Here is a 24,743-nt window from a genome sequence, read left to right as displayed (position 1 = left end):
GTTAAAGACTACATTTAACAGTATTAAATTATTAGTGTTTTTAAATGTGAACATTAGGTGACATCAAAGTTAATCTAAGTGTAAAATATGGGAAATAAGCATTCGCAATAAAGAATTCAGTATCTGTCGATATTGGATATTTCTATGAAGACTCAATCAGAAATGATATTGAGGCCAGATCTTTTAAATAAAGTTTACAGTTACCAACAATATAGACTGCTTGGAAAAATCTCCCCACCAAAGAGGCCCTAAAATCCAACTTGTATGCCTGTTTTTATTTATAATGTAATACTAAATGTTAGTTCATGTCTGGCTGTGGAAGGTTGTTCTGGGTGAACACTATTTTATACCTGCTCAGGTTGTTATGGATAAATTTGTCGGCTTCCTGCACAGTCATTTTCCATGTAAGTGTTGATGTGGTGAAGTAAACATGGTTTTTAAACCCCTGTAGGTTAATTAGTGTGGCACATGCTGGTGTTATTTTTGTAGACTGAGTGCCGTGTGCAACCCTATTGAACCTTTACTAGTTGTTTTGGTAAAGCCATTACACATCATGACTTTTGAACCTTGTTTGTTGTTGTGGACCCGTGTTTCTTCAATCTCAAGACATTGAACCAGCAACCTTGCAATTAGCTCAATAGAAAAAGTCATTTCTTAACATTGTGTTTTTTTTGTATATTGTTTTCAGGGGGAATACATAGCATTTGCCAGGCGTCTCCAACTTAATGTTTATTTCTTCAGGAAGCAGAAGACGTGCAGGTAATAACCACTGTATCCTAAATAGCCTTTTTAAGGTCAGAACATGTAGGAACGTGTTCAACCGCACTGCTTATTTACTGGCCTCGGGAAACACAACATGTGTAATAGAGCTTGTTTTGAGCTTTGCCTTTCTTTTTTTAATTTTTGGGAAAACAACAAATAAGTTGAGACAACAACACCCTTATAGTTCACCTCAAAATTGTCATTTAGGCTACTTAGTCGTTTAAAAACTGTATGACTCAAAAGGTATGACCAATATTCACACTTTAAGTAATTTGGTTATTGGCCTACTAATAAATAGCATAATTCAGGTGCTTTTTAGAATAGCAGCTAACAAGAGTTTGCTGTTAACTATTATCTCCCTAAGACAGCTTGACTATTGATTATTAGGCTTGGAAGTTATATGTATTTTGAAATGTCCTGTAATAAAATAAACATGTATTTTTTAAAATAGATTTTCTTTTTTTGTGTGTGTGACATTTTTATACATCCCCCACATGTCATTACTGTAATGTGAAAAAAAAAACAAGAAACCCCAAAATCACATTTTCATTATCATAATGCTAACTAACTGTCACAAGAGAAACAATGTTTTGGTATTTGTTTGATCACTTGGTTTATATTTCTGTATCGTTGTACTATGGATTTTTGTGATGGTGTGTAATTTTGGTGGTTAATCAACTATCAATAATTAAGTGAGAAATGTGTATCTTAATAATTAGGTGGTGTATTCCAAAACAAAGAAAAAATTAACAAAGATTATTAATAATGAAATATAATTCCTGCTGTGTTGCTGTTGTAATTTAATTGTCAAATAGCAAAATAAAACAATTAAAAATCGGTTTGGTACAATGTAGTGGTTAGTGGTTGGACAAAAAAAATCTGTAGTAATATCTGTTAAAATTATTATTATTATTATTTTATTTTTACTAAAAATACTATATTTAAATGTACATTCTTTAACAATGTTCCTTTTGTGCTAAATGGAAGTCAGTCAGTGAAACATGCATGTAAATGGCAATTTTTATTATTGTGTGAAGTATTTCTTTAAATATCCACTCTTTTTTTTCTCTTTGTAGTTTTTCTCTAAAAGCCACAGATAAGAAAGGAGCCCAAAACGCATTCACATGCATAACCTGTCACCCAACAGACGACTGCATCGCCACCGGCCATGAAGACGGAAAGATCCGCCTCTGGTAAGGCCAGAGCTCTCCATCCAGTTTTTAAAGTTAATGTGCAGGTCACGTGATCAGAATTGGAAGTTTAAATGAACTTTGTTTTTGCTACAGGAGAAACTTCATTCACAAAAAAGAGTACACATATTCCACCCAGCACTGGCATCACAATGCTGTGAACACTTTGTGTTTTACTCCAGAAGGTGGGTAGTACTGTGGCTTGGGTGTTTCTCACACCTTTTCACTTCTTCCGCTGTGTTAAATGTGTGTTACAGTCCCCATCTGAGAAAACATCGCTGTTATTGTCTCTACAGGCACTCATCTGCTGAGTGGAGGCATTGAGTCAGTGCTTGTCCAGTGGCAGTATGGGGCAGGCAACAGAAAAGAGTTCCTGCCCCGTCTCGGAGGATCCATTCTACATATATCAGCATCATCTGATGGGCAGTTGTTTTGCACCTCTCATTCAGACAACAGTAAGTCGTTATCTTTGTGGTGAATCTGGGAATTCACTCCAAAATTAAGTTACATATTTTTTGTATAAAGAAAGACTAATTAAGGTTTTTTTTTTTATACGTGATTCATTTTCATGCACCCCAAATCTTATCTTAATGCGAACATGAAAATACCTCATTCATCATATGTGTCCCTGGACCACAAAACCAGTCTTAAGTCGCTGGGGTATATTTGTAGCAATAGCCAACAATACATGGAATTTGTCAAAATTATTGATTTTTCTTTTATGCCAAAAATCATTAGGACATTAAGTAAAGATCATGTTCCATGAAGATATTATGTAAATTTCCTACTGTACTTAATTTTTGATTAGTAATATGCATTGCTAAAAACTTACTTTAAAGGCGATTTTCTTAGTATTTAGATTTTTTTGCACCCTCAGATTCCAGATTTTCAAATAGTTGTATCTCAGTCAAATATTATCCTATCATAACAAACCATAACATAATGTAAAGCTTATTTATTCAGCTTTCAGGTGATATATAAATCTCAATTTTAAAAAACTGACCCTTATGGCTGGTTCTGTGGTCCTGGGTCACATATTATAATGATAAAGTGCTATATTATTAAAACTTGTCAAGTAATTATACATTACGGTATTTGTTGTACTTTTATAAATTACCTTTAAGTATTACAGTATAAAAGTGAAATCTTCCTGGTCCAAAATCCCACTCCACAAAACATTAAGTACATTAAACATCAGATTACTCTACACTTCAAAAGTTTGGGGTCAGTGTGACTTTGTTTTTAAAAGAACTTCTGCAAGGATATTCAGCAAAGATGCATTAGAGTGATTAAACGTTTTAGTAAAGACATTTATAGTATTACAAAAGATTTCTGTTTCAAATAAACGTTGTTCTTTTGAACTTTCTATTCATCAAAAAATCCTAACAAATAATTAACATGGTTTCCACAAAAATATTAATCAGCACAACTGTTTTCAACATTGTTTAAACCAAAACACATCATATTAGAATGATTTCTGGAGGATCATGTGACACTGAAGACTGGAGTAATGATGCTGAAAATTCAGTTTGTCACAGGAATTTATTCCAAGAACCATCACAGGAATAAATTAAATTTTAAAATTATATTAAAATAATAAAAAACGTTTTTTTTTTAATTGTAATAATATTTTATATTACTTTTTTTTATAAAAACTGTATTTTTAATTAATTAAATGTGGCCTTGTGACCATTAAAGAATTTTGAAAACATTCAAAAAAATATTTTTTACTCCAAACTTTTGAACGGTGGTTTATGTTCTGATTTGCTGTTTATTTTGGTCCCCATTTGTGGTTTCAGGACAAACCGTTTCGAAAATCACACTGGATTAAGGCACTAATAAAGTTAATGAAAATATGGGCAGAAAAAAAATAATGTTGCATTGCAAAAAACCTTAATGGCTTCACTTCATGCAGATTGTAATTTATATGGTCATACTGTTGTTTTGTGGATGAATTATGATGTACATTTTGAGAGATTCAAATTTAGTCAGTCTTTACCCACATATTTCAGTATGCTATAATTTCTGACTGCTTTCTGGTTTGTCATTTGCCTTCTCCTCCTCAGAGATCACAGTTATCGAGAGCAGCTTTAAAGTGTGTGGAGTACTTCAGGGTTTAGTCAAAGGTTTGTAAAATCTAATTTGCATGAACCATTCAGATTTCATAACTATTGCAGTAAATGTTTATTTCTTCCGATGCTTTTTATGCTTTCAGGAGATGCCGTTTTGACCGATCTAATGATTGACCCGCGCAGTAAAGCTTTAGTGCTGAATGGGAAACCGGGTCATTTACAGTTCTACTCCCTGCTGCGTGACAAGCATCTCTACAATGTGAGTCTGTCGCAGTCAATACTTTGATAGTGCTTAACGTTTCTCTGAAATAAACAGTTATATGGGGAAGTATGTACTGGAAAAAATGGAATCACATGTTGACGTATTAGTTCCATCCTTGTGTGTTCTGCTGACAAGGGTCATGTACTTTTGTCACCCAACATATTTCAGGTGAAATCACATGATCTGTGGGATCTTCTTGTCAAACATTGTTCATCATGTTTTGCATAGATTTTTGTGTAACGGTCTGTCTGTTGCATTCACAGCTGGACATAGTGCAGCAGGAATATATTTATGAAGCGGGTCTGGATCAGTTTGAAGTGGCGAAGGCTGCTTTTGACATAAAAGGGTCCTGGCTTGCTACGGTGGAGGAAAGGGGACAGAAATCCTCTGATCTTGAGTTTTTCCTCAAACTGTGGGCTTTCGATGAAAGAACGCAAAGGTGTTCATGCTAGATTGCCGATTTGAATAATGTCAAACATGTGATTCATTCAAGAAATGTACGATTTTGCCATATCATTTGCCATTTCTCATAGTCCACAAGCAAATAATATATCACTTCAAATGAACAATCAAATATTTTGACACTGGTCCTTCCTTCATTAGTTAAATAATAAATCTAAATTGAAAAATAATTGTATTTGTGCCATTTCATATCAATAACATAACCATGACATTATCACTTAAACCTTATGTTTATTAGAAAAATTATAATAAAAAAGAAATCCTGATAAACAATAATAGAATATTTCAAATAAAAAAAGTCTGGTCAATTTTATATATATATATATATATTTATATATATATATATATATATATACTGTGTATATACTGTATATATATACTGTATATATATATATATATGTTTGTATATATATATACTGTATATACATACACATACATATATGACTGATATTATTTATTTTTTTTACTTCATTATTATTATTATTTTCACTTTTAGATATGTATTTTTGTCACAGGTCTGCCATAGGACTTTTTTCCTGCAATGGCAAAAAAATTAAAGAATTTTATACACTACAGTTCAACATTTATTTATTTGTTTTTTTTTTAAAGAAGTCTTTTCACCAAGGCTACATTTATTCCATCAAAAATACAACAATAATGAAGGGAAAAAAACAGTAATAATGCGAAATTATAACAATGTAAAAGTTTTCTATTTTAATCTATTTTAAAATGTAATTTTGCGATGGCAAAGCTGAGTTTTCATCAGTCATTACTGCAGTGTCACATGATCCTTAGAAATCATTATATTATGTTGATTTGGTGCTCGAGAAACATCTATTATCAGTGTTGAAAACAGTTGTCCTGTTTAATATTTGTGTGAAAATAAGATTAGTTTTTTTTAGGATTCTCTGATGAATAGAAAGTTCAAAAGAACAGCATTTATTTGAAATAGAAATCTTTTGTAACATGATAATACGCCTTTAATGTCTATATTTCTTTTAATTTATATTTAAAAAATGACTCCAAACTTTTGAATTATAGTATACAAATTTTCATATATCTAAACAGACTTTATTTCTGGACTGTAATTGGTGTATTGTTCTGTCCCATTAGTTTCGTACTGAACACTACCATCACTGCTGCCCACACGGATCGGATTATATCCATGTGCTTCAGCTCTTCTGAGGAGACCACCATGCTGGTGACCATAGCAGAAGACGGCCAGTTCAAAGCATGGTGTCAGGGTGCTGACGCAGACACACAACGTGAGTCAAACCCCTCAGACATTTGCAAAGGTGTTAGTGTTGGACTGAGAAGCCAAACACCAAAGGTCACGAGTCTGAATCCATACATTCCTGTCTCACCGCAAGTTCCGCAACATTTCCATTTGTGTTTTAGAGAACCAGAACTTCTGGTCGTGTGATTTTGTGGGCAGCTACCATAACCTAAAGCCCACAAACTGCAGTTTCTCAGCCGATAGCTCTCTCCTGGCGGTGAGCTTCCAAGAAGTCATTACCATATGGAGCCCAGAAACCTGGGAGATGCTCACCACCCTCTGCCAACCACCTGGAATAATAAGGTGCGACATGCTGTTTTACCACTCAGGGTACTGTAAATGTTCCCCGTCTTCAAAACAGCCAGTCCAAACTTTTTCTGATGCGTTTGGAACGGGTTTCACAGGTTTCATGAGGTCTTTAGATGTGTTTCCCATTCAGAGTGGTGAATTAGCATTCACTAAACTGTTCACAGTCTGAATAGTAGTAACTTACTAATTAAGATGTAGATCGTGGCCTGACAGAGTGGGGATTCAGTCCTGCTAAGGAGTTGAGCACAAGCCAAGTCCTGCAGGGTCAACAGGGACACAGTTTCGCTCCATCATTGTTTTTTTTTTGTTTTTTTGAAAAAAGGAAGTTCATTAGGTGCAGCTCGGATAAAAAGTGCATGACATTCCTTGTGAATAACAAGGTTCCTCTTTACCTCCCTGTATTACACAAGCAGTAAATTGTAGAGTTTTTTTTAATAGATATCAGTACTGAAATGGTTTTAGTTCTAGTTTTCTGCAATATCAATACACTGATACAAGCCCAGCTTTCTCACTCTCATTTCTCTCTCCGACAGTAAATGTTTATTTTAATATTGTGCTGCATGTTTTAGAGCTAAGCAATCACGATCCAGTTTTTTCAGTGGCTGAGGCTACGTTTACACGACAACGATGTAGTCAAAAACGTTTTTTCCCTTGCGTTTTTTCACGTATATACACGACAACGTTTTCAAAACAATTTGCGTTTAAACATATCCGCGAAAACTTCCAAAAACACTGTATTACATATGCCAGTAGTTGGCGCTGTCACCTTGTTAGTAAACGGTACCTGTAGGGAAGTGACGATTAGCTCTTTGTGGGCGGGAGTTCTGTCACTAAAATCACCACACCGACCCGGGTATGCCTCACACGTCCTGAAAAGTGAAGCTGCAGGCCCTTTGATTGCCCCCTGGTGGCTGGCTGCAGTACAGGTCATAAACCCCGCCCTCTCCATGTAAATGAATGGGACTTGAGTCAAAATAAAAAAATTTATTACGCTTCCAATACAATATTCTGAAAGATGGTTTTGGTCATTTAAGTTAGTTGTTATCATGCTAATATATATTAAATTGTTCGTTATTGTGATAAGTTTGATATTTAGCTAGTAATTTGATGCTATAAAAACGGGGCGTGTCATTATGGTTGATTGAGTCTGTGGGAATTTGATACCACGGCTCCACCTCACGACACTACTGCGCCGACTCGGACTCCAAATGACGTCATTTACTCAAGATGGCAGCGGCCATACTGAGATGCTTTGGCTTCACTTTTCTATAGTGGAAGGAATAGGAGACGCGTCGTCCATCTTTTTTTACAGTCTATGACACCGACTGTTGCTCTACTCCTCATTCATAGCGATAGCAGCTTTAGCTGCATTTGCAAACTCTTGAGCAGCAACAACACTACCATGTAATCTGCCATTGTTGTGTATTTCTTCGCACTTGCCTAAACCTCGCATGTCTACATAGCTAACACGTACTACGCACGTGCATGACGTCACTGTTTCCAAAGATTCCCGTATTGGGCGTTTACACAGAAACGATAACAGTGGCGTTTTCAAAAACGTGCACTTTGAAACCCATTTTCAAAATGATGCGTTTTCAGTCCCCAAATTGCCGTTGTCGTGCAAACGAACAGGCAAAACGCATAAAAAGTTTACCGTTTTTGGCTGAAAACATTGTCGTGTACACAGCCCCTCAGTTCACAGTGAATACAGTGAACTCCATCTCTTTGTTTAACATGCTTTTGGGAATGCAATGTGTCAGTTACTTAAGACATTTTCTGTTATAAACTCCAGTATTGTGACAGCACTAGTAAATTGGTCTTAAAGGGGTCATATGATGTTGCTGAAAAGAACATTATTTTGTGTATTTGGTGTAATGAAATGTGTTTATGCTGTTTAAGGTTAAAAATAACACATTATTTTCCACATACTGTACATTATTGTTTCTCCTCTATGCCCCGTCTTTCTGAAACGCGTCGATTTTTACAAAGCTCATCGGTCTGAAAAGCGAGGTGTCCCCTGATTGGCCAGCTATCCAGTGCGTTGTAATTGGCCGAAAACCTCAAGTGTGTGATGGAAATGTTACGCCCCTTACCATATTGTGATGCCTTGTCCCGGCCGGAGCGACGAGACAAAAACATTAAAACCCATTATAAACGAGGCATTTTATGCATCCAGTGGGTACATAATTATGGAATATAATGACTTATTCTTTCTTTTTATTAGTTTCGCTTTCACAACGACACACGCAGCGCCTTCACAACATGGCGGCGGCGGCGGCAACAACAATACTACAGCGAGAATAAAAGTTACGCCTTCTTTGCGTGAACATTGGGGTGGTGTTATGCAAATCTTCCCACATCGTGACGTAGACATGTGGGGGCGTGTTAGAACGAGCCGTTTTAGGTAGGCGTGGTTGACTCTTAACTTTTATAAAGAATATCTCTTTGGATTTGAGACTTTAGTCTTTGCAACTTTACAAATCTTCTTTATGCACCAAGAGCTTGTAACATTCCAAAGAGAAAGAAAAAATTGAAATCGCATCATATGACCCCTTTAAAGGATGAGTTCGCTAAAACATGAAAAATCTGTCATGATGGTCCAAGAAATTGTTACTTTTCCTTGCAGTGAAAGCACCACGAAAGAGATTTGTATGACTTTGTGCACCATATTGCAAATCTTTTGGAGATAAATGATAACTTTGTATGAAGAACGGATTGAAATTTAGCAGTTATTCACTATAATCTTCACATCTGCCCCGGCTCTCTTTGAAGTATTGATTAGAAAAGTAGCAATGTCCAATTTGTGAACAAATTGTTCTTTTGAGTCTGATCTTTTCAGTGAATTGGTTGATCTGAATCCGAGTGATTGGTTCACTAATCAGACTGATTTGGTTCTCGAGTTCAACACATTTTTTGTAATTGTATGTTAAAGCATAACCAGTACATTTTTAAATGTCTTTTGTCATATGATTTGAAGATAACATGAGGACAGATTTTTAAGTTACTGTTTTACTGTATCATGAAGCATGGAATGTGGATCTGTAGTTATAGTAATCAGGAACTTGCGAGTGCTAAATCTGCTTTGTACAGTATTTCCAATCCTCTCACGCTTAATTATTGAGCCATAAAATCGTGGGCAGCTTTGCACCATGTTTGATTTCATTCTCACACACACACACACACACACACACAAAACTGAATCCATTTGATGTTTTGTAGACTTTTGGTACAATTATAAGACCTCTGGATATTTAATGTTAATGTTGTTTTAAACTGTTTGTTGCTGTGTCATATCAGTTTCTGATTATCACTCACAGTGACTAATCTGATGAAATATGTAACTGACATGGGTCTTGCTGATCATGGTGGTCTTTGAATTGGTGAAACCGACTAAAGGCAGCTACTTTGATCCATCAGGGACCTTTGTTTCGGCCGGTTAAGCTGCTCCAAATACTTGCTTGGCACGACCACTAGAAACCTTCTCTGCTGCTGGAATCTCCTCACTTGTGCATGTAAGTAGTCATTAAAATTGGTTCAAATTTCATATTTGCAGTTTGCAGTTCCCCCAAGAATGGTTTTAGTAAACTATAATAACCCTGACATGGACTGCTTTTATGGGGTTTTTTCATGGGCTTTTTGTTCCTTTTAGGAGCTTGACAACTCTTGATTACTGTAAATGTTTGAAAATAATAAGAGTATACAGGTTTGAAACAACCTGAGAGTAAGTAATTAATGTCAGGAGTTTAATTTTTGGGTGAACTGCTCGTGGGTAACTAGGCTTGCTCAGTTAGCTTAGTCGGTCAGTTTCATTTAATGTCAAATGTCCTTAACTCAACAGTGGAGTGGAGCTCATCTGTGGAAGTTTCCAAGCTGCAGCCAGACCCCTTGTCAGAAAATGTGGCCGCCTTTTCATACCAGTCTAAACATACAGACCGTAAGTGTTTGAAAGGTCATCTCCTTTGTTTAGCAGTAAAGTGTATTTTTATTATTGGGGCTCTTAGTTTGTTTCTTTAATGTATCAGACTTATGCACACTATTTTCTGGTCTCTATACAGTGTTTGTTTTCAAACCCAGCGAGCCGCGGCCTCTGTTCACCAATAAGAACGTGTGTTCAGAGAAGGTACACCGTGCCGTCTTTGTTCCTCGAGAAGAGCTGTTGAACAATTGTGACGAAAGTTCTCAGTGGCTCAACAGATCTCAGCTGTACTTCCTCACCCAAAACATGGTATTTCAGTGATATTTGTAATCACACAACGGCCTATAAACACATGTACACACAACAGTAGGATGGTTCTTTTTTTTTTTAATGTTTGTTAGTTCCCACACTCATTGAAAACCTAGATTTTAAAATAGTTTTTAATTCCTGCAAAAGACATGAACATTAATATATTATAATATTTTTTTATGTTAAAAGCTATATAATTTGTATATTGAAAATTAAGGTTGAAGTTTATTAGAAAAATCTTTTCAATTATAACATTTTTATATAATAAATTATACATTTTTCTATTTTTTATTTTACATTATATTAACTTATTAAATGTAAATATAATATTTAAATATTTAAAAAATTATTAAAATATATAAATGAAATAATACATTTAAAATTATAAATAATAATAAAATATATTGAGCTAGATACAGGTTAAATTGCTTTGTAAGTAATAATAATTGTAAACAACTACATAGTCCTGGTGAACTGTGGGTAGCCTGTGAATATGTTCTAATACTATACTGTGCATATTGTGTCCTGACATTTCTACTAAAATACACTGTGTTCAATTATCAGGATTTATTGACCTTCAGCACAGCAACAGAGGAGGACAGAATGTTGTCTTCAAGTAAACAGGTATTGTTTTTTTACCCTATCCTTATTCTCACATATTTAGAAGACCCCCAAAGTAACCGCTCTCTCGTGTGTCTTTTGTGCAGCTTGTCATTGATGACAGTGTTGCTGTAACACCATTTTACCTGCTGTTGGGCAAACACAGACAACAGCAGCAGAAACTCAACACACAGTCCCATCCAGCGGCTGACAAACCCCAACAGCCACAGGGCTCCGTTACCATCAAAGAAGTAAGTCATTTCACCTATGTAGGCTTTCTAGGCTCTCTATTCATTATATTATATTTCTGAAGAATTATGTGACACTGAAGACTAGAGTAATCAGAGTGATGGTGGGGGGTTTATGGGTTACTGCATGATGATTGAAATTGCGCAAATGGCAATTAAGCAATTAACTAGATAAACTGCGAAAAGAAATGGCGCTGCTCATACAGCTCTCTTTTAGGACCGTTCCATCCATGTTTTAGAAAACAATCTTTTCACGGTTTATTTAGTTAATTGCTTAAGGCCATTTGCGGGTAATTGTAATGTTTCCAACATTTTGGCAGGTACTTTATTATACTTTATTATAATTTTACTTTATTATAATATATTATATGTGACCCTGGACCACTAAACCTTAAGTCACACTGGTATATTTGTAGCAATAGCCAACAATACAATGAATGGTTCAAAATGATCCATTTTTCTTTTATGTCAAAAATCATTAGGATATTAAGTAAAGATCATGTTCCATGAAGAAATTTGGTACATTTCCTACCATAAATATATCAAAACTTAATTTTTAATTAGTAATATGCATTGCTAAGAACTTCATTTGGACAACTTTAAAAAATTGACCCTTATGACTGGTTTTGTGGTCCAGGGTCACACATTATATTATCACTATTATTAAATGCTGCTTTTTATTTTTTTACAGGACAATATTATGTATTACAATATAAGATATATTTTATAATAAGATACATTTTTATATATTTTAATGTAATGTAATCACAGGAATAAATGACGTTTTAATGTATTAAAATGGAAAACTAAATTGTAATAATATTTAGCAATATTACTGTTTGTACTGTAAAAAAAAAAAAGTAGTACTTTAGGTATTTATTTCTTGTAACATCTCTCCTCTTTATTTTTATTTTTGTTTTAGTTGTTACACACACCAGCTCATGTTCTACCTGCTGCGTCAGTCCTGTGCTCAATGTTCGTCAATTCCCTCCTGATCTCCAACACTGGAGTCCAGCAAGACTGCCTCAGGTACTTTGTTCACATGCATAATAAATAGGGTTGGGTATCGTTAGAAATTTTCCGGTTCCAGAACGATTTCCGGTTCCATTAGAATAACTTTTTTTTTTTTTACACTATTTTACCTTCATTGAATGTAGTGTTGCTGTAAGGTAGTAAGTAATGTTGAGTAATGCTAGTCCATCAGTCACATGTGCTTCAAAGTTAATGTTTTTTACACTATCAATAACATTTTGCTTTTCAAGCAGGAAAAAGCTGGTTGGCCAAACAGTCCCTTGAGGGCTAAGACACCAGATCATTTCCCTAAATAAATGAAATATTAACTGTTATACTTATAACCATGTATACACACACTCCATAAAGCCCCTATTTGACAAATAATAATGCAGTCAGGAGATGGTGTGATGCAATGAGTGGTTTCCACATTTTTAAACATTTAAAATGCATGAAAATAAATATTTTCTATCACTTTATCACTCTTGAAATGACCTGTACACTTACATAACAGTAGCAGTCTATTTATTTAGTGGTCCAAGTTGAAGTCAGTATGTATATTAATGACAATATGGGACAAATTTAATGTAATTTAGTGGCGGCAGGAGCTGCGCGCTGCCGGTCCATGTACAGTCGTGGAAAACTATGTGTTCGGCAGTTAAAGATGCGGTGCGTGTGGAGTGCGCGTCATGGGAAACAATGTGCTCAGTAATTAAAGAGGCAGAGCGGCAATAATTTTTGTTATTTGGTTTGTGACATCCTTTACGGCAAACACCGGCGCAAGGCTGCTCACAGCGCTTGGTCACGTATCGCACCAGAACCATTTTCGGAACAGAAACTTAGAAATTGCTCATGGTTCCGGTTCTTTTCAAAAAACAACGTTCTGAATAAGAACTGGTTCTCGGGTTCCCAACCCTAATAATAAATATTTTTGAACATATATTTTCTTTGAAAGTTCACCACAGTTAACATGCCTACTTCTCAGTTTCCCTTCTCTTTTTCATGAGATGCTCTGTACTGCAAGCACATAAGTTATTATTTTTCCTTTTTGCTGCTTCTGGCATGCCTTCAGAGAGGAAATGGACAGTGAGAAAGAGGAAGAGGACTCTGAGGAGGAAATGGAGGCATGTGATAGTCAACAGGAGCTCAGAGTCCAGGGTTCAGTGGATGAGGTGATGCTGAAGCTTTCTAAAGCACAAGAGAGAGAACTGAAGAGGGTCAGAAAGACTGACTTCAGTTGGATGGCTGACCTCATTGACTCCAAACCATGATGAAGCAATTTCACAATCCTGTTAATGTGTTTTTTTTATTATTCCCAACTTGCTTCAGATTCAAACCAGTGGTTGGTTAGTAATTGTTTATTTGGACTGCAGCAGCCCATTAGTGGTTTGATGATTCTTTTTGGGACAACAAAGCTATTTTGTAACTCTGAATGTTAGTATAATGTTCATCCAATTTGCATCAACAATTTATAAAGAAGTTTTTGAACAATTTACTGTGACGTTGAATTTATTTCAGTATATTTGATATTTGTGCGTTTTAATGATGAACTTGTTTATGAATGTACCCTTAGCAGAAAAACAGCCCCAAAGCATAATGTTTCCACCTCCATGCTTGACTGTAGGGATGGTGTTCTTGGGGTCATAGTCAGCATTTCTCTCCCACCAAACACGGCGAGTCGAGTTAATGCCAAAGAGCTCAATTTTGGTCTCATCTGACCACAGCACTTTCTTCCAAGCCTTCTCTGAATCATTTAGATGTTCATTGGCAAACTTTAAATGGGCCTGTACATGTGCCTTCTTGAGCAGTGGGACCTTGCGGGTGCTGCAGGATTTCAGTCCATTGTGGCATAGTGTGTTACCAATGGTTTGCTTAGTGACTGTGGTCCCAACGGCCTTCAGATCATTAACAAGATCCTCCTGTGTAGTTCTGGGCTGATCCCTCACCTTTCTCATGATCATCCTTACCCCATGAGGCGAGATCATGCATGGAGCCTCCAGACCAAGGCCGATTGATGGTTATTTTGTATTTCTTCCATGTCCGAATAATCGCACCAACAGTTGTCTCCTTCTCACCAAGCTTCTTGCTGATGGTCTTGTAGCCCATTCCAGCCTTGTGCAGATCTACAATCTTGTCTCTGACATCCTTTGACAGCTCTTTGGTCTTGCCCGTGGTGGTGGGAGAGGTTGGAATGGAAGATACAGATTGTGTGGACAGGTGTCTTTTATACTCCTAACGAGCTGACATTAGGAGTAACTTCTTAAAGTGGCAGGACTAATTTGTGTTCCACATGGGCACATAACCTGTCTGTGGGAGCCAGCATTCTTGCTGGTTGGTAGGGGATCAAAGACTTATTTCACTCACTGACATGCAAATCAATTTCCAACCTTTATATAATGTGTTTTTTCTGGATTTTTTGGTCTGTATTCTGTCATCATCCATTAAAATAAACCTACAATAAAGATTACAGACCCTTAATTTCTTTGTATGTGGGCAAACTTACAAAATCAGCAGGGGGTCAAGTAAATATTTTCCCCACTGTATATATATATGTATGTAACATCTCAGTTACTTTAATTCTGTTATTCTCTGTGTACTAATGTAAACTGCAGACATGGTAAACATTGTAAACCTCAATGTGTTAGAACTGTTTTCCAGGAAATGTATCAAAGGTCATGGTTTTAAAATTAGAAGTGTCTGGACTTCTAATTCAAGCAAAGTCGAACTTCAGTTGAGCTTTACTCCCACTTTGCTGCAGGTTTTAACTGTAATCAAATGCATGCTGCCTTCATATTTTTGCCCTGATATACATAGAAGATAGTTATAAAAACACAAAGTTGCATACAAATTTCAGGCCTAGACCCAGCAGATCGATCTGATTTGCCGCCCACCCAGAAGGGCATGCGTTATGTTCATCACTGCCATGTAATCAGGTCGTTCTTTGTCTTTCCTTCTCATGCAAGCCAAAATGAACTCTGCTTTTAGTCAGTGCATTAACTAAAAAACTCTAAAAGGGCCTTTTAGAGAAAATTACCCGCAAACCCTTCTGAGGAATGTGACCCTGTACTATTTCCGCGGGATGTGTTCCAGCTCCTGCCGGTTCACAGTCAACCTCTTGAAATCGCCCCCTCTACTTATTGCAATCACTCAAACATTGCATTTGGATACAAATCTGTTTATTTCGGTTGAAGTGAGATGGAGTACAAGTCTTGAGTTGTATATTTCCCCCTGCAGTGGAGTGTGAACCACAACTATTGCAAGTATACCACACAACAGGAGTATGCTTCCATAAAAAATAATGTACATTTGTTCTTACATTACATTCAACTGGGTTTTAAGTACAATTTTTTGCTAAAGAAAAGAGTAAGATCTTCTGTGGTGTTACACAGGAAGACAAAACTGAATTAAAATCAAACTAGTCAACACAAGAATATAAAAATATTTTACAGAAGTAAATAAGGCTTTACATTCACAGAAACACAGACAGTATGCACTGAAGCAATTAAGTGTTTAAAAACTGACAGTGTTCGCAAGGGCCTCGTGATGTAATCCTGAAACAAGTTAAAAATGCTTATTTAACTAGTGAAATCTTGGCACCTGTGTTTGTGACCAGCTGCACATCAAACCAGCCGTCCACACTGGATTTAATAATCCCTTCTCTGTTCTGTGCATATGGTGGATTCCCGCTGGTGTCCAACATCAATATTACACAACTATTACAAAATTTATATGTCGAGCCAGCTGTGGTTGTCAAAAGGATGTTAGTACCTGAATGATTTTGGCTTTTGTGGCTCATAGGAAAGTCTGTAATGTTTAGTTTGTGCTGTGGAACATCAGATTAGCATATGATTTGAATGAAGGGAAAACTGAGGTGTGGCGTCACTTACAGGGCAGTAAACTCACGAGGGCGTTTGGGTGATTAGCTAGTTCTAAAATCCCATTTTTGTTGCAATTTTGAAGCAGATATGAGAATCTTGTTTAAAAAAAATAATCCAAGTTTTGATGCAGAACTGCTACTATTTTGTGCAAAAATGTTAATACCTGAAGTGTCTTGTTGCGCTTATTTTGTTATGGACAAAATGTAATCATGTAAAGTGCTTGTGTAACAATCTTTGTAAAAACAAGAATTATGTGCTGAAATCACTTTCAAATCAGACAAGACAAAAACAAATCTAGTACTAAAAACTTTAGTTGCAATGGGGTGAGTGTATCAGGGCCTAAATCTCACACCAATAATATTCGGAATGTCTAACACAAGGAACCACTGCATTTCCCTCACTTCCACGTGGTGAAAAAAAAATCCACTTTGGTTACATGTACAAACCGTATATGTCTGCATAGCTTTCCAGAGGAGTTATAATAACAATGTAGCACCACCGAAGCTGAGACAGAATACTGACTACATGTATATAAATATATAAGCATCATACAAGTATACCTGAATGAATAACTAGCACACTCCAAATAACTATTAAAGAGACTTTAACCATGGCTTGCAAAAAGCATTGAGGGGCAAAAACTACACTATCTTAAGTAAAGCGTGTTGCAAAACTAGTCTGGAGGTTAACTGCAACCATAAAGTCGAAAAATTAATAAAATATGTAAAAGTAGAGTAAATATGCCCATTTTTGCTTTGGAGCTTTTACAAAAGTAATTAAAGCATGTATAGTCCATAAGAACCAGAGTTTGTGTTTGTATGTTCCCCTGTGATAAGTTCTCAGGCAATTTTACAGCACCTTGAACAAAAAGTATGATAGAGGGAAGTACTGCATGCTTTTTTGACATTTCTATTCTAAGCTACACTAAGGAGAGATCCTTCTTGCCTTTGTTATTTTAGCTAATGGCAAAGAATATATACTCAATGCACAAGCGCTGCAAGCAGCAAAAGCATGCATGTTAGTAAAACAGGTGGAACGGGTTCCTGACGAGGTTCTCGAATAACACCGCATGTGATATTCTAGTAGAAATTGGCCTACGATCTCTTTAAGTGTTATACAGAGTTTGGAAGTGAGGGAATATTGGGATCAGGCTTCTGCTCGGGTGAACAGAACAGGAAGAGTCGACTCCGGAGGCTTTTATAGGCAAACCTGAAATACATCATATGTCCCATCGCAACGAAGGAAACCGAGATGATCACGAGAAGGCCAAAGGCCTCTGGATTTGGTGCAAGGATGACCATGATGAAGTGTAGGAGATCAAGAAGATAGTTCATGGAGTTCTGGACACCGTTGATGATGCCTCTCTCGGATTCAATCACATTCTCTTGGATCAGTTGGGTCACGGTCAAATCAAAGGACCAAAGACCTGAAAGCAATTCAGGAGAATCAATTAAAACACACGTTGTGACATAAAAGAGCATCAGAGCAATTACCACAAACATGGATTGTTGTTTTTGGTCTCAAAGGTTGGCTTTATAACTTTCAGGTCTAAAAACTATTTATATTGTTTCCTGTTGGTTGCTCATTTACTCACCAATTCTAGCAGCAATGACACCAGCAAAAAGAAGACAGACGGACATGTAGGACTCTACTTGTGGGGCTTCCTCAAAAACAGTGGCATTGATCTGGATCTGCGGTTCAATCGTAGGAACAAGAGTAGGACTCTCACGCAGCGAGCCGCTGTCTCCAAACAGATGTTTCAAGACCTCATCGAAGGGCGAGACGCTGAGGTCAAAAGGGCTGCCAGGAGCAAAGACAGATGCTACACAGAGCGTGAGGCAAGACAGTTGGGCGACTCCAGCGATGAAGCCGGTTTTGATCAGGCCACACTTCTTTCTGATCCAGGTGAAGGCCACCGTTCCACAGATTCCAGATATAGCTGAAGCTCCCATGAGGAGACTGAGCACGGAGCCGTTCAGGCCCTGAGTGTAAGCGTAGCCCGTGGTGATGCAGTCGAAGCCCAGAACAGTCATGTAGAGGAAAGCCAGAGACATTCCAGCAAAGAAGATAGACTGGTTGTAGTAGGCCACCCAGCCATCCTTAAAGGTGCGGATGGGTTCTGTCATTTGGTAGCAGCAACTGGTGTTCTTCTTCACCTCAGCGGTTTCATTCATTAACTGGGAGCCTTCAACTGGGTTTTCACTATTTCCAGTCTCTGCAACAGTGAAATGAAAAACCACAAAAGTAAAATGACTGCGTCATAAATATAAGTGGATATGTCACTCTTTTTGTTTCGAAAACTGAATTGCACAATGAACAGTACTTTCCACAAATTGGGTGCAAAATAGGATCTGATTCTGGAACTATAAATTTTTTTTATTAATGTGCTTAATTACGAAATTTGTCCAAAAAGGAAGAAAAGAACTAATCCACAAATGCTGGTTTATTGTTAGTCAAAATAAAATATAAAAAACTTTAGTAATATGGTTAGATGGTTGAGGTTGACAAGTGCAGTGACCACTACAGTTTGAGTAACTTATTGATTAAATTGATGATTTACTTCCAGGGTGTCACAATTTTAAGGAATGTACATATTTTGTAATGGGAGAAAACCAATAGGTAACAGGGTTGTGCACAAAGTGAGGCAGGTGAAAATCAGTGTTTTAAGGCAGATTAATATTGCATACTTATATTATCTTAATATTATGTTAGATAATAGTCTAACACATCCAAATGTGCTCACTACACAAATCTCTGGATTTTGTCTGTAGTACTTTAAAAAAAGTGTTGGGACTCTATTTGTGGAAAGTGCCAAAAAAGTTAGAGGAATTACTAACCTTTTTGTACGTTGAGATGCATCAGCTCTTGGTCATCAGTGTCCTTCTGTCCTGCCTTGAAGGCAAGTGCTGGAGTCTTCTGATAAACTTTCCAAAGCAGGAAGTACTCCAAGCACATGGAGAACAGGTTCCAGCCCGAGATAAAACCACAGCCGATGTAATGGGAGCCGAATGCCATGATCTGGCCCACAAGCATTGGAGCCAGAATGTTGGTTAACTGGTCGATTATTCTTACAGTTGCGTTCATATCTAACAAAATAGAAATATAGAAAACAAAAGGGAGTATAATAGTTAAAACCGGGCATATTCTGATCTCTTAGGCTGACCAAGGCTGCAAATATTTTATTTTTAGATTTTATGAAAAACAGTAATATTGTACAATTTTAAATAACAATTTTCTATTTTAATATATTTTCAAATGTAATTTATTCCTGTGATGACAAAGCTGAATTTTCAGCAGCCATTACTCCAGTCTTTAGTGTCACGATCCTTCAGAAATCATTCTAATATACTGATCTGGTGCTCAATAAATATTTTTTATCATTAACAATGTTGAAAACAGTTGTGCTGCTTAATATTTTTGTAACAAGTGTATTCACTAGTCACTTTTGATCAAACTAATGTGTCCATGCTGAACAAAAGAAAAAGAAAAAAAGATTGTGGCTATGTGCTAACTTTCATGGATTTCCTGTAGGTTACTGGGTTCACTAGGTACATTGATGGGTTTAAAATGAGAGTCATAAGGACTGACAGCTGATGTAAGCACGCTATAAAGATAAGATGATTGATGGCGTAATGTATTTTGAGTTGTCCTCAACTAGGTGAAATTTGTTTTATAGACAATTCAGTGAGCGAAAAAAAAGAAAGTATTTAAACACTTAAGCCACATTCAATTACATAAAAATATATACAAATACAACATTATTTTACTAAAGTATGTTTGTTTTCAAAATAAAGATGATTTGCACAATTTTTTTTTGTCGTCAAACCTATAGTGGAAAAAGTCTATAGTTAATGTGATGAACTGACTTTATAAATCTACTTAAAACCACCATGAGACTAGTTGGTTAAAATTAATTTGATATTTTGCTATCGGTAACACTTTAGTATAGGGAACAATTCTCACTATTAACTAGTTGCTTATTAGCATGCCTATTAATAACATATTGGCTGTTACTTTTAAAGCACATTCTGCATGACCATATTCTACATCCCTAATCCTACTCAATACCTAAATTTAACATCTACCTTACTGACTACTAATATGCAGCAAATTAGTAGTTTATTGAGGCAAAAGTCATAGTTAATGGTTTGTTAAAAGCGAGAATTGGACCTTAAAGATCCCATATTTTACACCTTTCTGGAGTTTTATTTTAGGTTTTGATGTCCTTAAGAATATACATTTGCGGTGTAAGTACCAAAAACCATCTCAATATATTTTTTACAGCTCCTCTCTCAGGAGCTCTGCTGAGAACAGGTCGATTTTGGCCTGTCTAATTAATATTCATGAGCCTCTCTCCTGATTGGCCTGTTGTTTTCTGAGTGACGCACGACCAGGCCAACCACAGGTAACTAGGGTCAGCCAACGGCACAGCGCTAGCTGGAGGCAGCAAAACAAAGGGGAAACTGGAGGCGGCCCATTCAAACCCGCGCAGATTCGGCTACATAAGGAGCTTAAAATATCATCTTGTTGTGATGTTGGGTGCCAGAATCAACATAATACAGCCTCAAATTAGAAATTTGATCGCATATCTGCTGCCACTGCCAGACAAAAAAACGACGACAGCTGTGGTTAAACGCGATAAAATGAGCAGACTGGACAGAAACGATCGTCAAAAATGCTCGCGTTTGCAGCGCACACTTCTTATAAGAAAAGGTTCAATAAAGTATTGTCTTTTATTGTTATGTGCGCGTCTACAGATTTCTTGCCATATGTCTATGTTTCTTGCATCTCACGACTATGTCGTGTATGAAATAATGTCTGTGTGCATCTGTGTAAAACAACAAACTGACGATTTATATATAATCATTTGTAATTGTATATACATTGTTGTGATTAATTGTGGCTGGAACAATAATGTAGCTGTAAAAATAGTTTCCTGCTGAAATTGAAATGTATATACATCTTCATCATGACTAGATAGACTCTGTGAGTTTGTCTTTACTATACATGTTAGATGTGATCACCTCATAGTAACAATCCTGTCAGATCGTCCATCCTTTGAGTGAGAGTGTAACGTTACAGGTCGGCCGATCTGGTTTCGTGGTTAAAGTTAACCTTTTCGACATGTTTCCGCAATGTTCTCTGGGGTTTGGCAAAAGGAGAGTGGGACGGTGGGCGGTGCTCGGGGTGGTGACTGAAGGCGGTGACTGTGTAGTTCTGACGTCAACTTTTTACGGAAGTCGGTTAACGGTTCGTGAAAAATCACAGCTACTATAAGCAGGCTGTGTACATTTTACTGTGGACTGACTGTTTTGAAACGTATATGGTAGTTACATAGCACCTAGATCTCAGTTATCATGACAAAAGCCAGAAAATTTCAGTTTTGACAATATCCGACCTTTAAAATAAAGTGTGACCTTGTTACCTAATGGGATGAAGTTGATACATTTCAAGTTTTGTCCAAATATTTTTTGGGCCACTGTAATGAACATTAAAGAAGGTGAAACTTTCCACATCCTGACCTGCCAATTTGCTCCGATCATCTCCAGCCACAACCACAACCCAGTCTCTCTGGATGGAGATGGACATAGCTGTGCTGGCCAGGTTAGCGATGTTAGCAATGGTGATGACCATAATGTAGCATGTAGTCTGCAATGTCAAAGAACATGTAATTAAAAAATATGTCACTGTTTAAAATAGCAGCAAATATTATTTGTTGTTAGTCCACTGCCATAAAAAGCTTGACTTGATTTTCAGGAACAGTCCAGAACAGAAAACGGTTCATTGAACGAGTCCCATTTTGTCTGCTCTATGGGTTCTCGACCTCAGTGACACGACTATGTCAGCAGGTTTTGTTTGTTATTGTGTATTTAAAGTTAAAGCTTTCCAGCCCTTCAACAGACTCAAAGGACTAATATTGAGCAAGCAACATGCTTTCTGCTCACATGATAACCTTGAATTCTGCTGACAGCATGTCACCGTTTTGTTATCAAGGTGTCATGTTTCAGTAGCACGAGCTTAAGTTGAGTCCATGCAGAAAAAAGAAGGGAGCTGTATGTTTTAGATGGCATTACCTCCTATATAGGTTAGAAATGATTGAAAAGCTTGAAATAACTGAATATCCTGTTATAAGGAGATTGTTTTCCACTGCCAGCTATGAGAAAAAAATTTTTTTCCAAACATTTTAAACAGCGAGGCAAATTCAGAGTGAAACCATTTGCATAAAAATGGAGCAAAAACAAAACTGGAGGCCACCAAGAACTGCAGCAAGAGGCTTCTGCTCTTGGAAATGAAGAGTTTCTTTCTTAGTACATACATCTAAATCAGTTCTGAGTGCTTTTGGAGAACTATTTACACATTCAGCAAATACTGATGAATAGTGTCAGAGTTTTACTAGGAAGCAAACTGTCACGTCTTTTGAAATCCTCACCAGCAACCATCCATTGTACAAGGTAGTAAGCTGTACTTTAAACTGGAAAACGACCATCAGAAGGACACCACAAAGAATGACAGCACTGTTCTGGACAACTAAAGACGTCTGCGCCACTGAAATTGAGAAAGAAATCCAGACTCAGTAAAAAATGTAGGAATAATTGCCATAATCAAATGAGAACTGATGCATGCTCTCAGCAATGTGTCAGGTTGCACAATAATTCTGCATGCTCTGTTTGGAGCTTTGCCATATTTACCTTTCAGACGGGGGTTTTTGTCCACCCAGTCACCAATAATAGCACCCAGTAAGAGGACGGACCCCGCAACCACCAGTCCATACACGGCTGTGAGGAGTAAACTGTTGCCATACAGCTCCACCAAAAACACAGCCACAGCAAAATTCCACATCCGATCCCCCTGTAACATAATGACACAATGATCATCAGTCAAAATAATTCTGTGATTGAAATATCACTGTAGTTTTATAGGGTTAATGCAAAAGAATGAATTGCCATAAGTATTTGGCAGCTTATATTATCTGGTATGGATATGCATCTATATAAGACAACATTAATAAAAATATATAATGCACATAATATTCTGTATAATGTAATAGATATCTATGTGCGTACGTATTGTGTGTTTTTGTGTACATACATATACTTATGTATATGCACATATGTATTAAAACATTTATAACATATATGTTTTGGAGTAAAATTAATGACATTTCTGATCTTCAAATGGTCACTCCGCTGTCATGAAAAAAAGTCTAATTTACCTGATTTAAAAAAAGAGGAATTTAACCCTTCAGTGAAAGGGGAAAAAATTAAAGAGACACAATAAAATGGATTCAATTAACCTATCTATCTATCTATCTATCTATGTGTGTGTGTAAGAATCTAAAGTTTAAATGCAATATAAAAATGATATGCAAAATAAAAATGAAATATAGTAAAATATAATAACATATATGCAACATATGCAAATAAATAAATATTGTTATTGTGACTGACATAAAAAAAAGAAAAAAAGGACGGGCTGTCAAACACGGATTACCCATGTTGACAGGGCATGTCCGAGGTAAATGAGGAATTTCGCAGACTTGAAGAATTCGCCGACTCTTTCTGAAAAGACAGAAATTCAAGTGCAAGATTATTTATTATTTTGGTCAAGCCGAAGGCGCACTCCTTACATATCACAGCACTAGCAAACAAATTCGTAAAACACTTACCACAGCAAGGTTTTTTAGATGCAGCGCTCTCCATTGTGCGTTGAAAATCGATTGTATTTGTTCGGTTTTATTATTTAGGATTTCAATTCCTTTGTATTGTTCAGGTTGAAGAAGAAAAGTAAATCCTCGCTGCAAATATTTCCTGCGCAAAATCACGAATATTTCCCTTCTCTCCTCTCCAAACTTAGCTATCACTGTAGCTGAAGTTGGAGAGAAATAGCCTCTTCTAGAACGACTAAATGTGTAAAAACATATAAATCCCGAAAGGGCCAGACCCGCGCTCACGGACGCAGCCGAGCACCGTGTTTACCACACAGCCCTCCGGTCAGACTGCTGCTAATATATTGCGATAGTAGACTCCAGTCTCCGCCCCTTGCGCTCAACAAAGACAGAACCAGTTTCGGTGACACAGCAAACATATTTAATAACACGAGCTTGTCTAACAAGGTCAAAATCTGCAAAAATATAAATATGGCTAAAATATAAAGCCTATATAGCCTGCATGTTACATTATGGGAGACGGGGCTAGTTGTCACAAATGTTTGTCTCTCCACAAGTGCCTTTTACATGATTCCAAACACCTCGTTTAATCCCCTTTTAAATGATGTTTTTGTGAGTCCTGTCCTTCAAAGTAAAATGCAATGCGTGATATATGCTATAGCTGTTGGTTAAGTGAACAAAGCGAAACAGCATACATTAAGATAAGGGTCAACAATAGGCTATAATGAAAGTATTGGGGCATGTTGTCACAACATGTAAACATGTTCAGTATTATCATGGGT

The 24,743-nt window shown here is 36.7% G+C and overlaps 2 protein-coding genes across 2 annotated transcripts in view; one reads left to right on the top strand and one right to left on the bottom strand.

Annotated features, from left to right (window-relative positions):
• LOC107602136 (WD repeat-containing protein 75-like) overlaps nucleotides 1-13,908 on the top strand; it is a 22,568-nt gene extending 8,660 nt beyond the window's left edge. The window contains exons 7-22 of the mRNA XM_016294546.1: nucleotides 689-759; nucleotides 1,839-1,955; nucleotides 2,049-2,137; nucleotides 2,249-2,407; nucleotides 4,019-4,078; nucleotides 4,168-4,283; nucleotides 4,550-4,725; nucleotides 5,862-6,013; nucleotides 6,147-6,327; nucleotides 9,751-9,845; nucleotides 10,172-10,267; nucleotides 10,389-10,558; nucleotides 11,123-11,182; nucleotides 11,266-11,409; nucleotides 12,329-12,435; nucleotides 13,490-13,908. Of these exons, the coding sequence (XP_016150032.1) occupies nucleotides 689-759; nucleotides 1,839-1,955; nucleotides 2,049-2,137; nucleotides 2,249-2,407; nucleotides 4,019-4,078; nucleotides 4,168-4,283; nucleotides 4,550-4,725; nucleotides 5,862-6,013; nucleotides 6,147-6,327; nucleotides 9,751-9,845; nucleotides 10,172-10,267; nucleotides 10,389-10,558; nucleotides 11,123-11,182; nucleotides 11,266-11,409; nucleotides 12,329-12,435; nucleotides 13,490-13,688 (1,992 nt within the window). The 3' untranslated portion in view covers nucleotides 13,689-13,908. The remainder of the gene's footprint in view (nucleotides 1-688; nucleotides 760-1,838; nucleotides 1,956-2,048; nucleotides 2,138-2,248; nucleotides 2,408-4,018; nucleotides 4,079-4,167; nucleotides 4,284-4,549; nucleotides 4,726-5,861; nucleotides 6,014-6,146; nucleotides 6,328-9,750; nucleotides 9,846-10,171; nucleotides 10,268-10,388; nucleotides 10,559-11,122; nucleotides 11,183-11,265; nucleotides 11,410-12,328; nucleotides 12,436-13,489) is intronic.
• A 1,668-nt stretch (nucleotides 13,909-15,576) lies between these two features.
• Nucleotides 15,577-24,280, bottom strand: slc40a1 (solute carrier family 40 member 1). The gene is made up of 9 exons (XM_016294562.1): nucleotides 24,067-24,280; nucleotides 23,962-24,018; nucleotides 23,787-23,854; nucleotides 22,985-23,144; nucleotides 22,726-22,841; nucleotides 21,818-21,944; nucleotides 19,133-19,381; nucleotides 17,890-18,510; nucleotides 15,577-17,721 (listed from the first exon to the last, which is right to left on the bottom strand). The coding sequence occupies exons 2-9, from the start codon at nucleotides 23,993-23,995 to the stop codon at nucleotides 17,408-17,410; spliced, it is 1,689 nt and encodes a 562-aa protein (XP_016150048.1). The 5' UTR covers nucleotides 23,996-24,018; nucleotides 24,067-24,280; the 3' UTR covers nucleotides 15,577-17,407.
• Between the last annotated feature and the right edge of the window lie 463 nt (nucleotides 24,281-24,743).

The sequence above is a fragment of the Sinocyclocheilus grahami genome, unplaced genomic scaffold (assembly GCF_001515645.1).
Source record: "Sinocyclocheilus grahami isolate Dianchi unplaced genomic scaffold, SAMN03320097.WGS_v1.1 scaffold320.1, whole genome shotgun sequence".
In the NCBI taxonomy this organism is placed as follows: Eukaryota; Metazoa; Chordata; class Actinopteri; order Cypriniformes; family Cyprinidae; genus Sinocyclocheilus; species Sinocyclocheilus grahami.
This window is presented reverse-complemented; position numbering and strand designations above follow the sequence as displayed.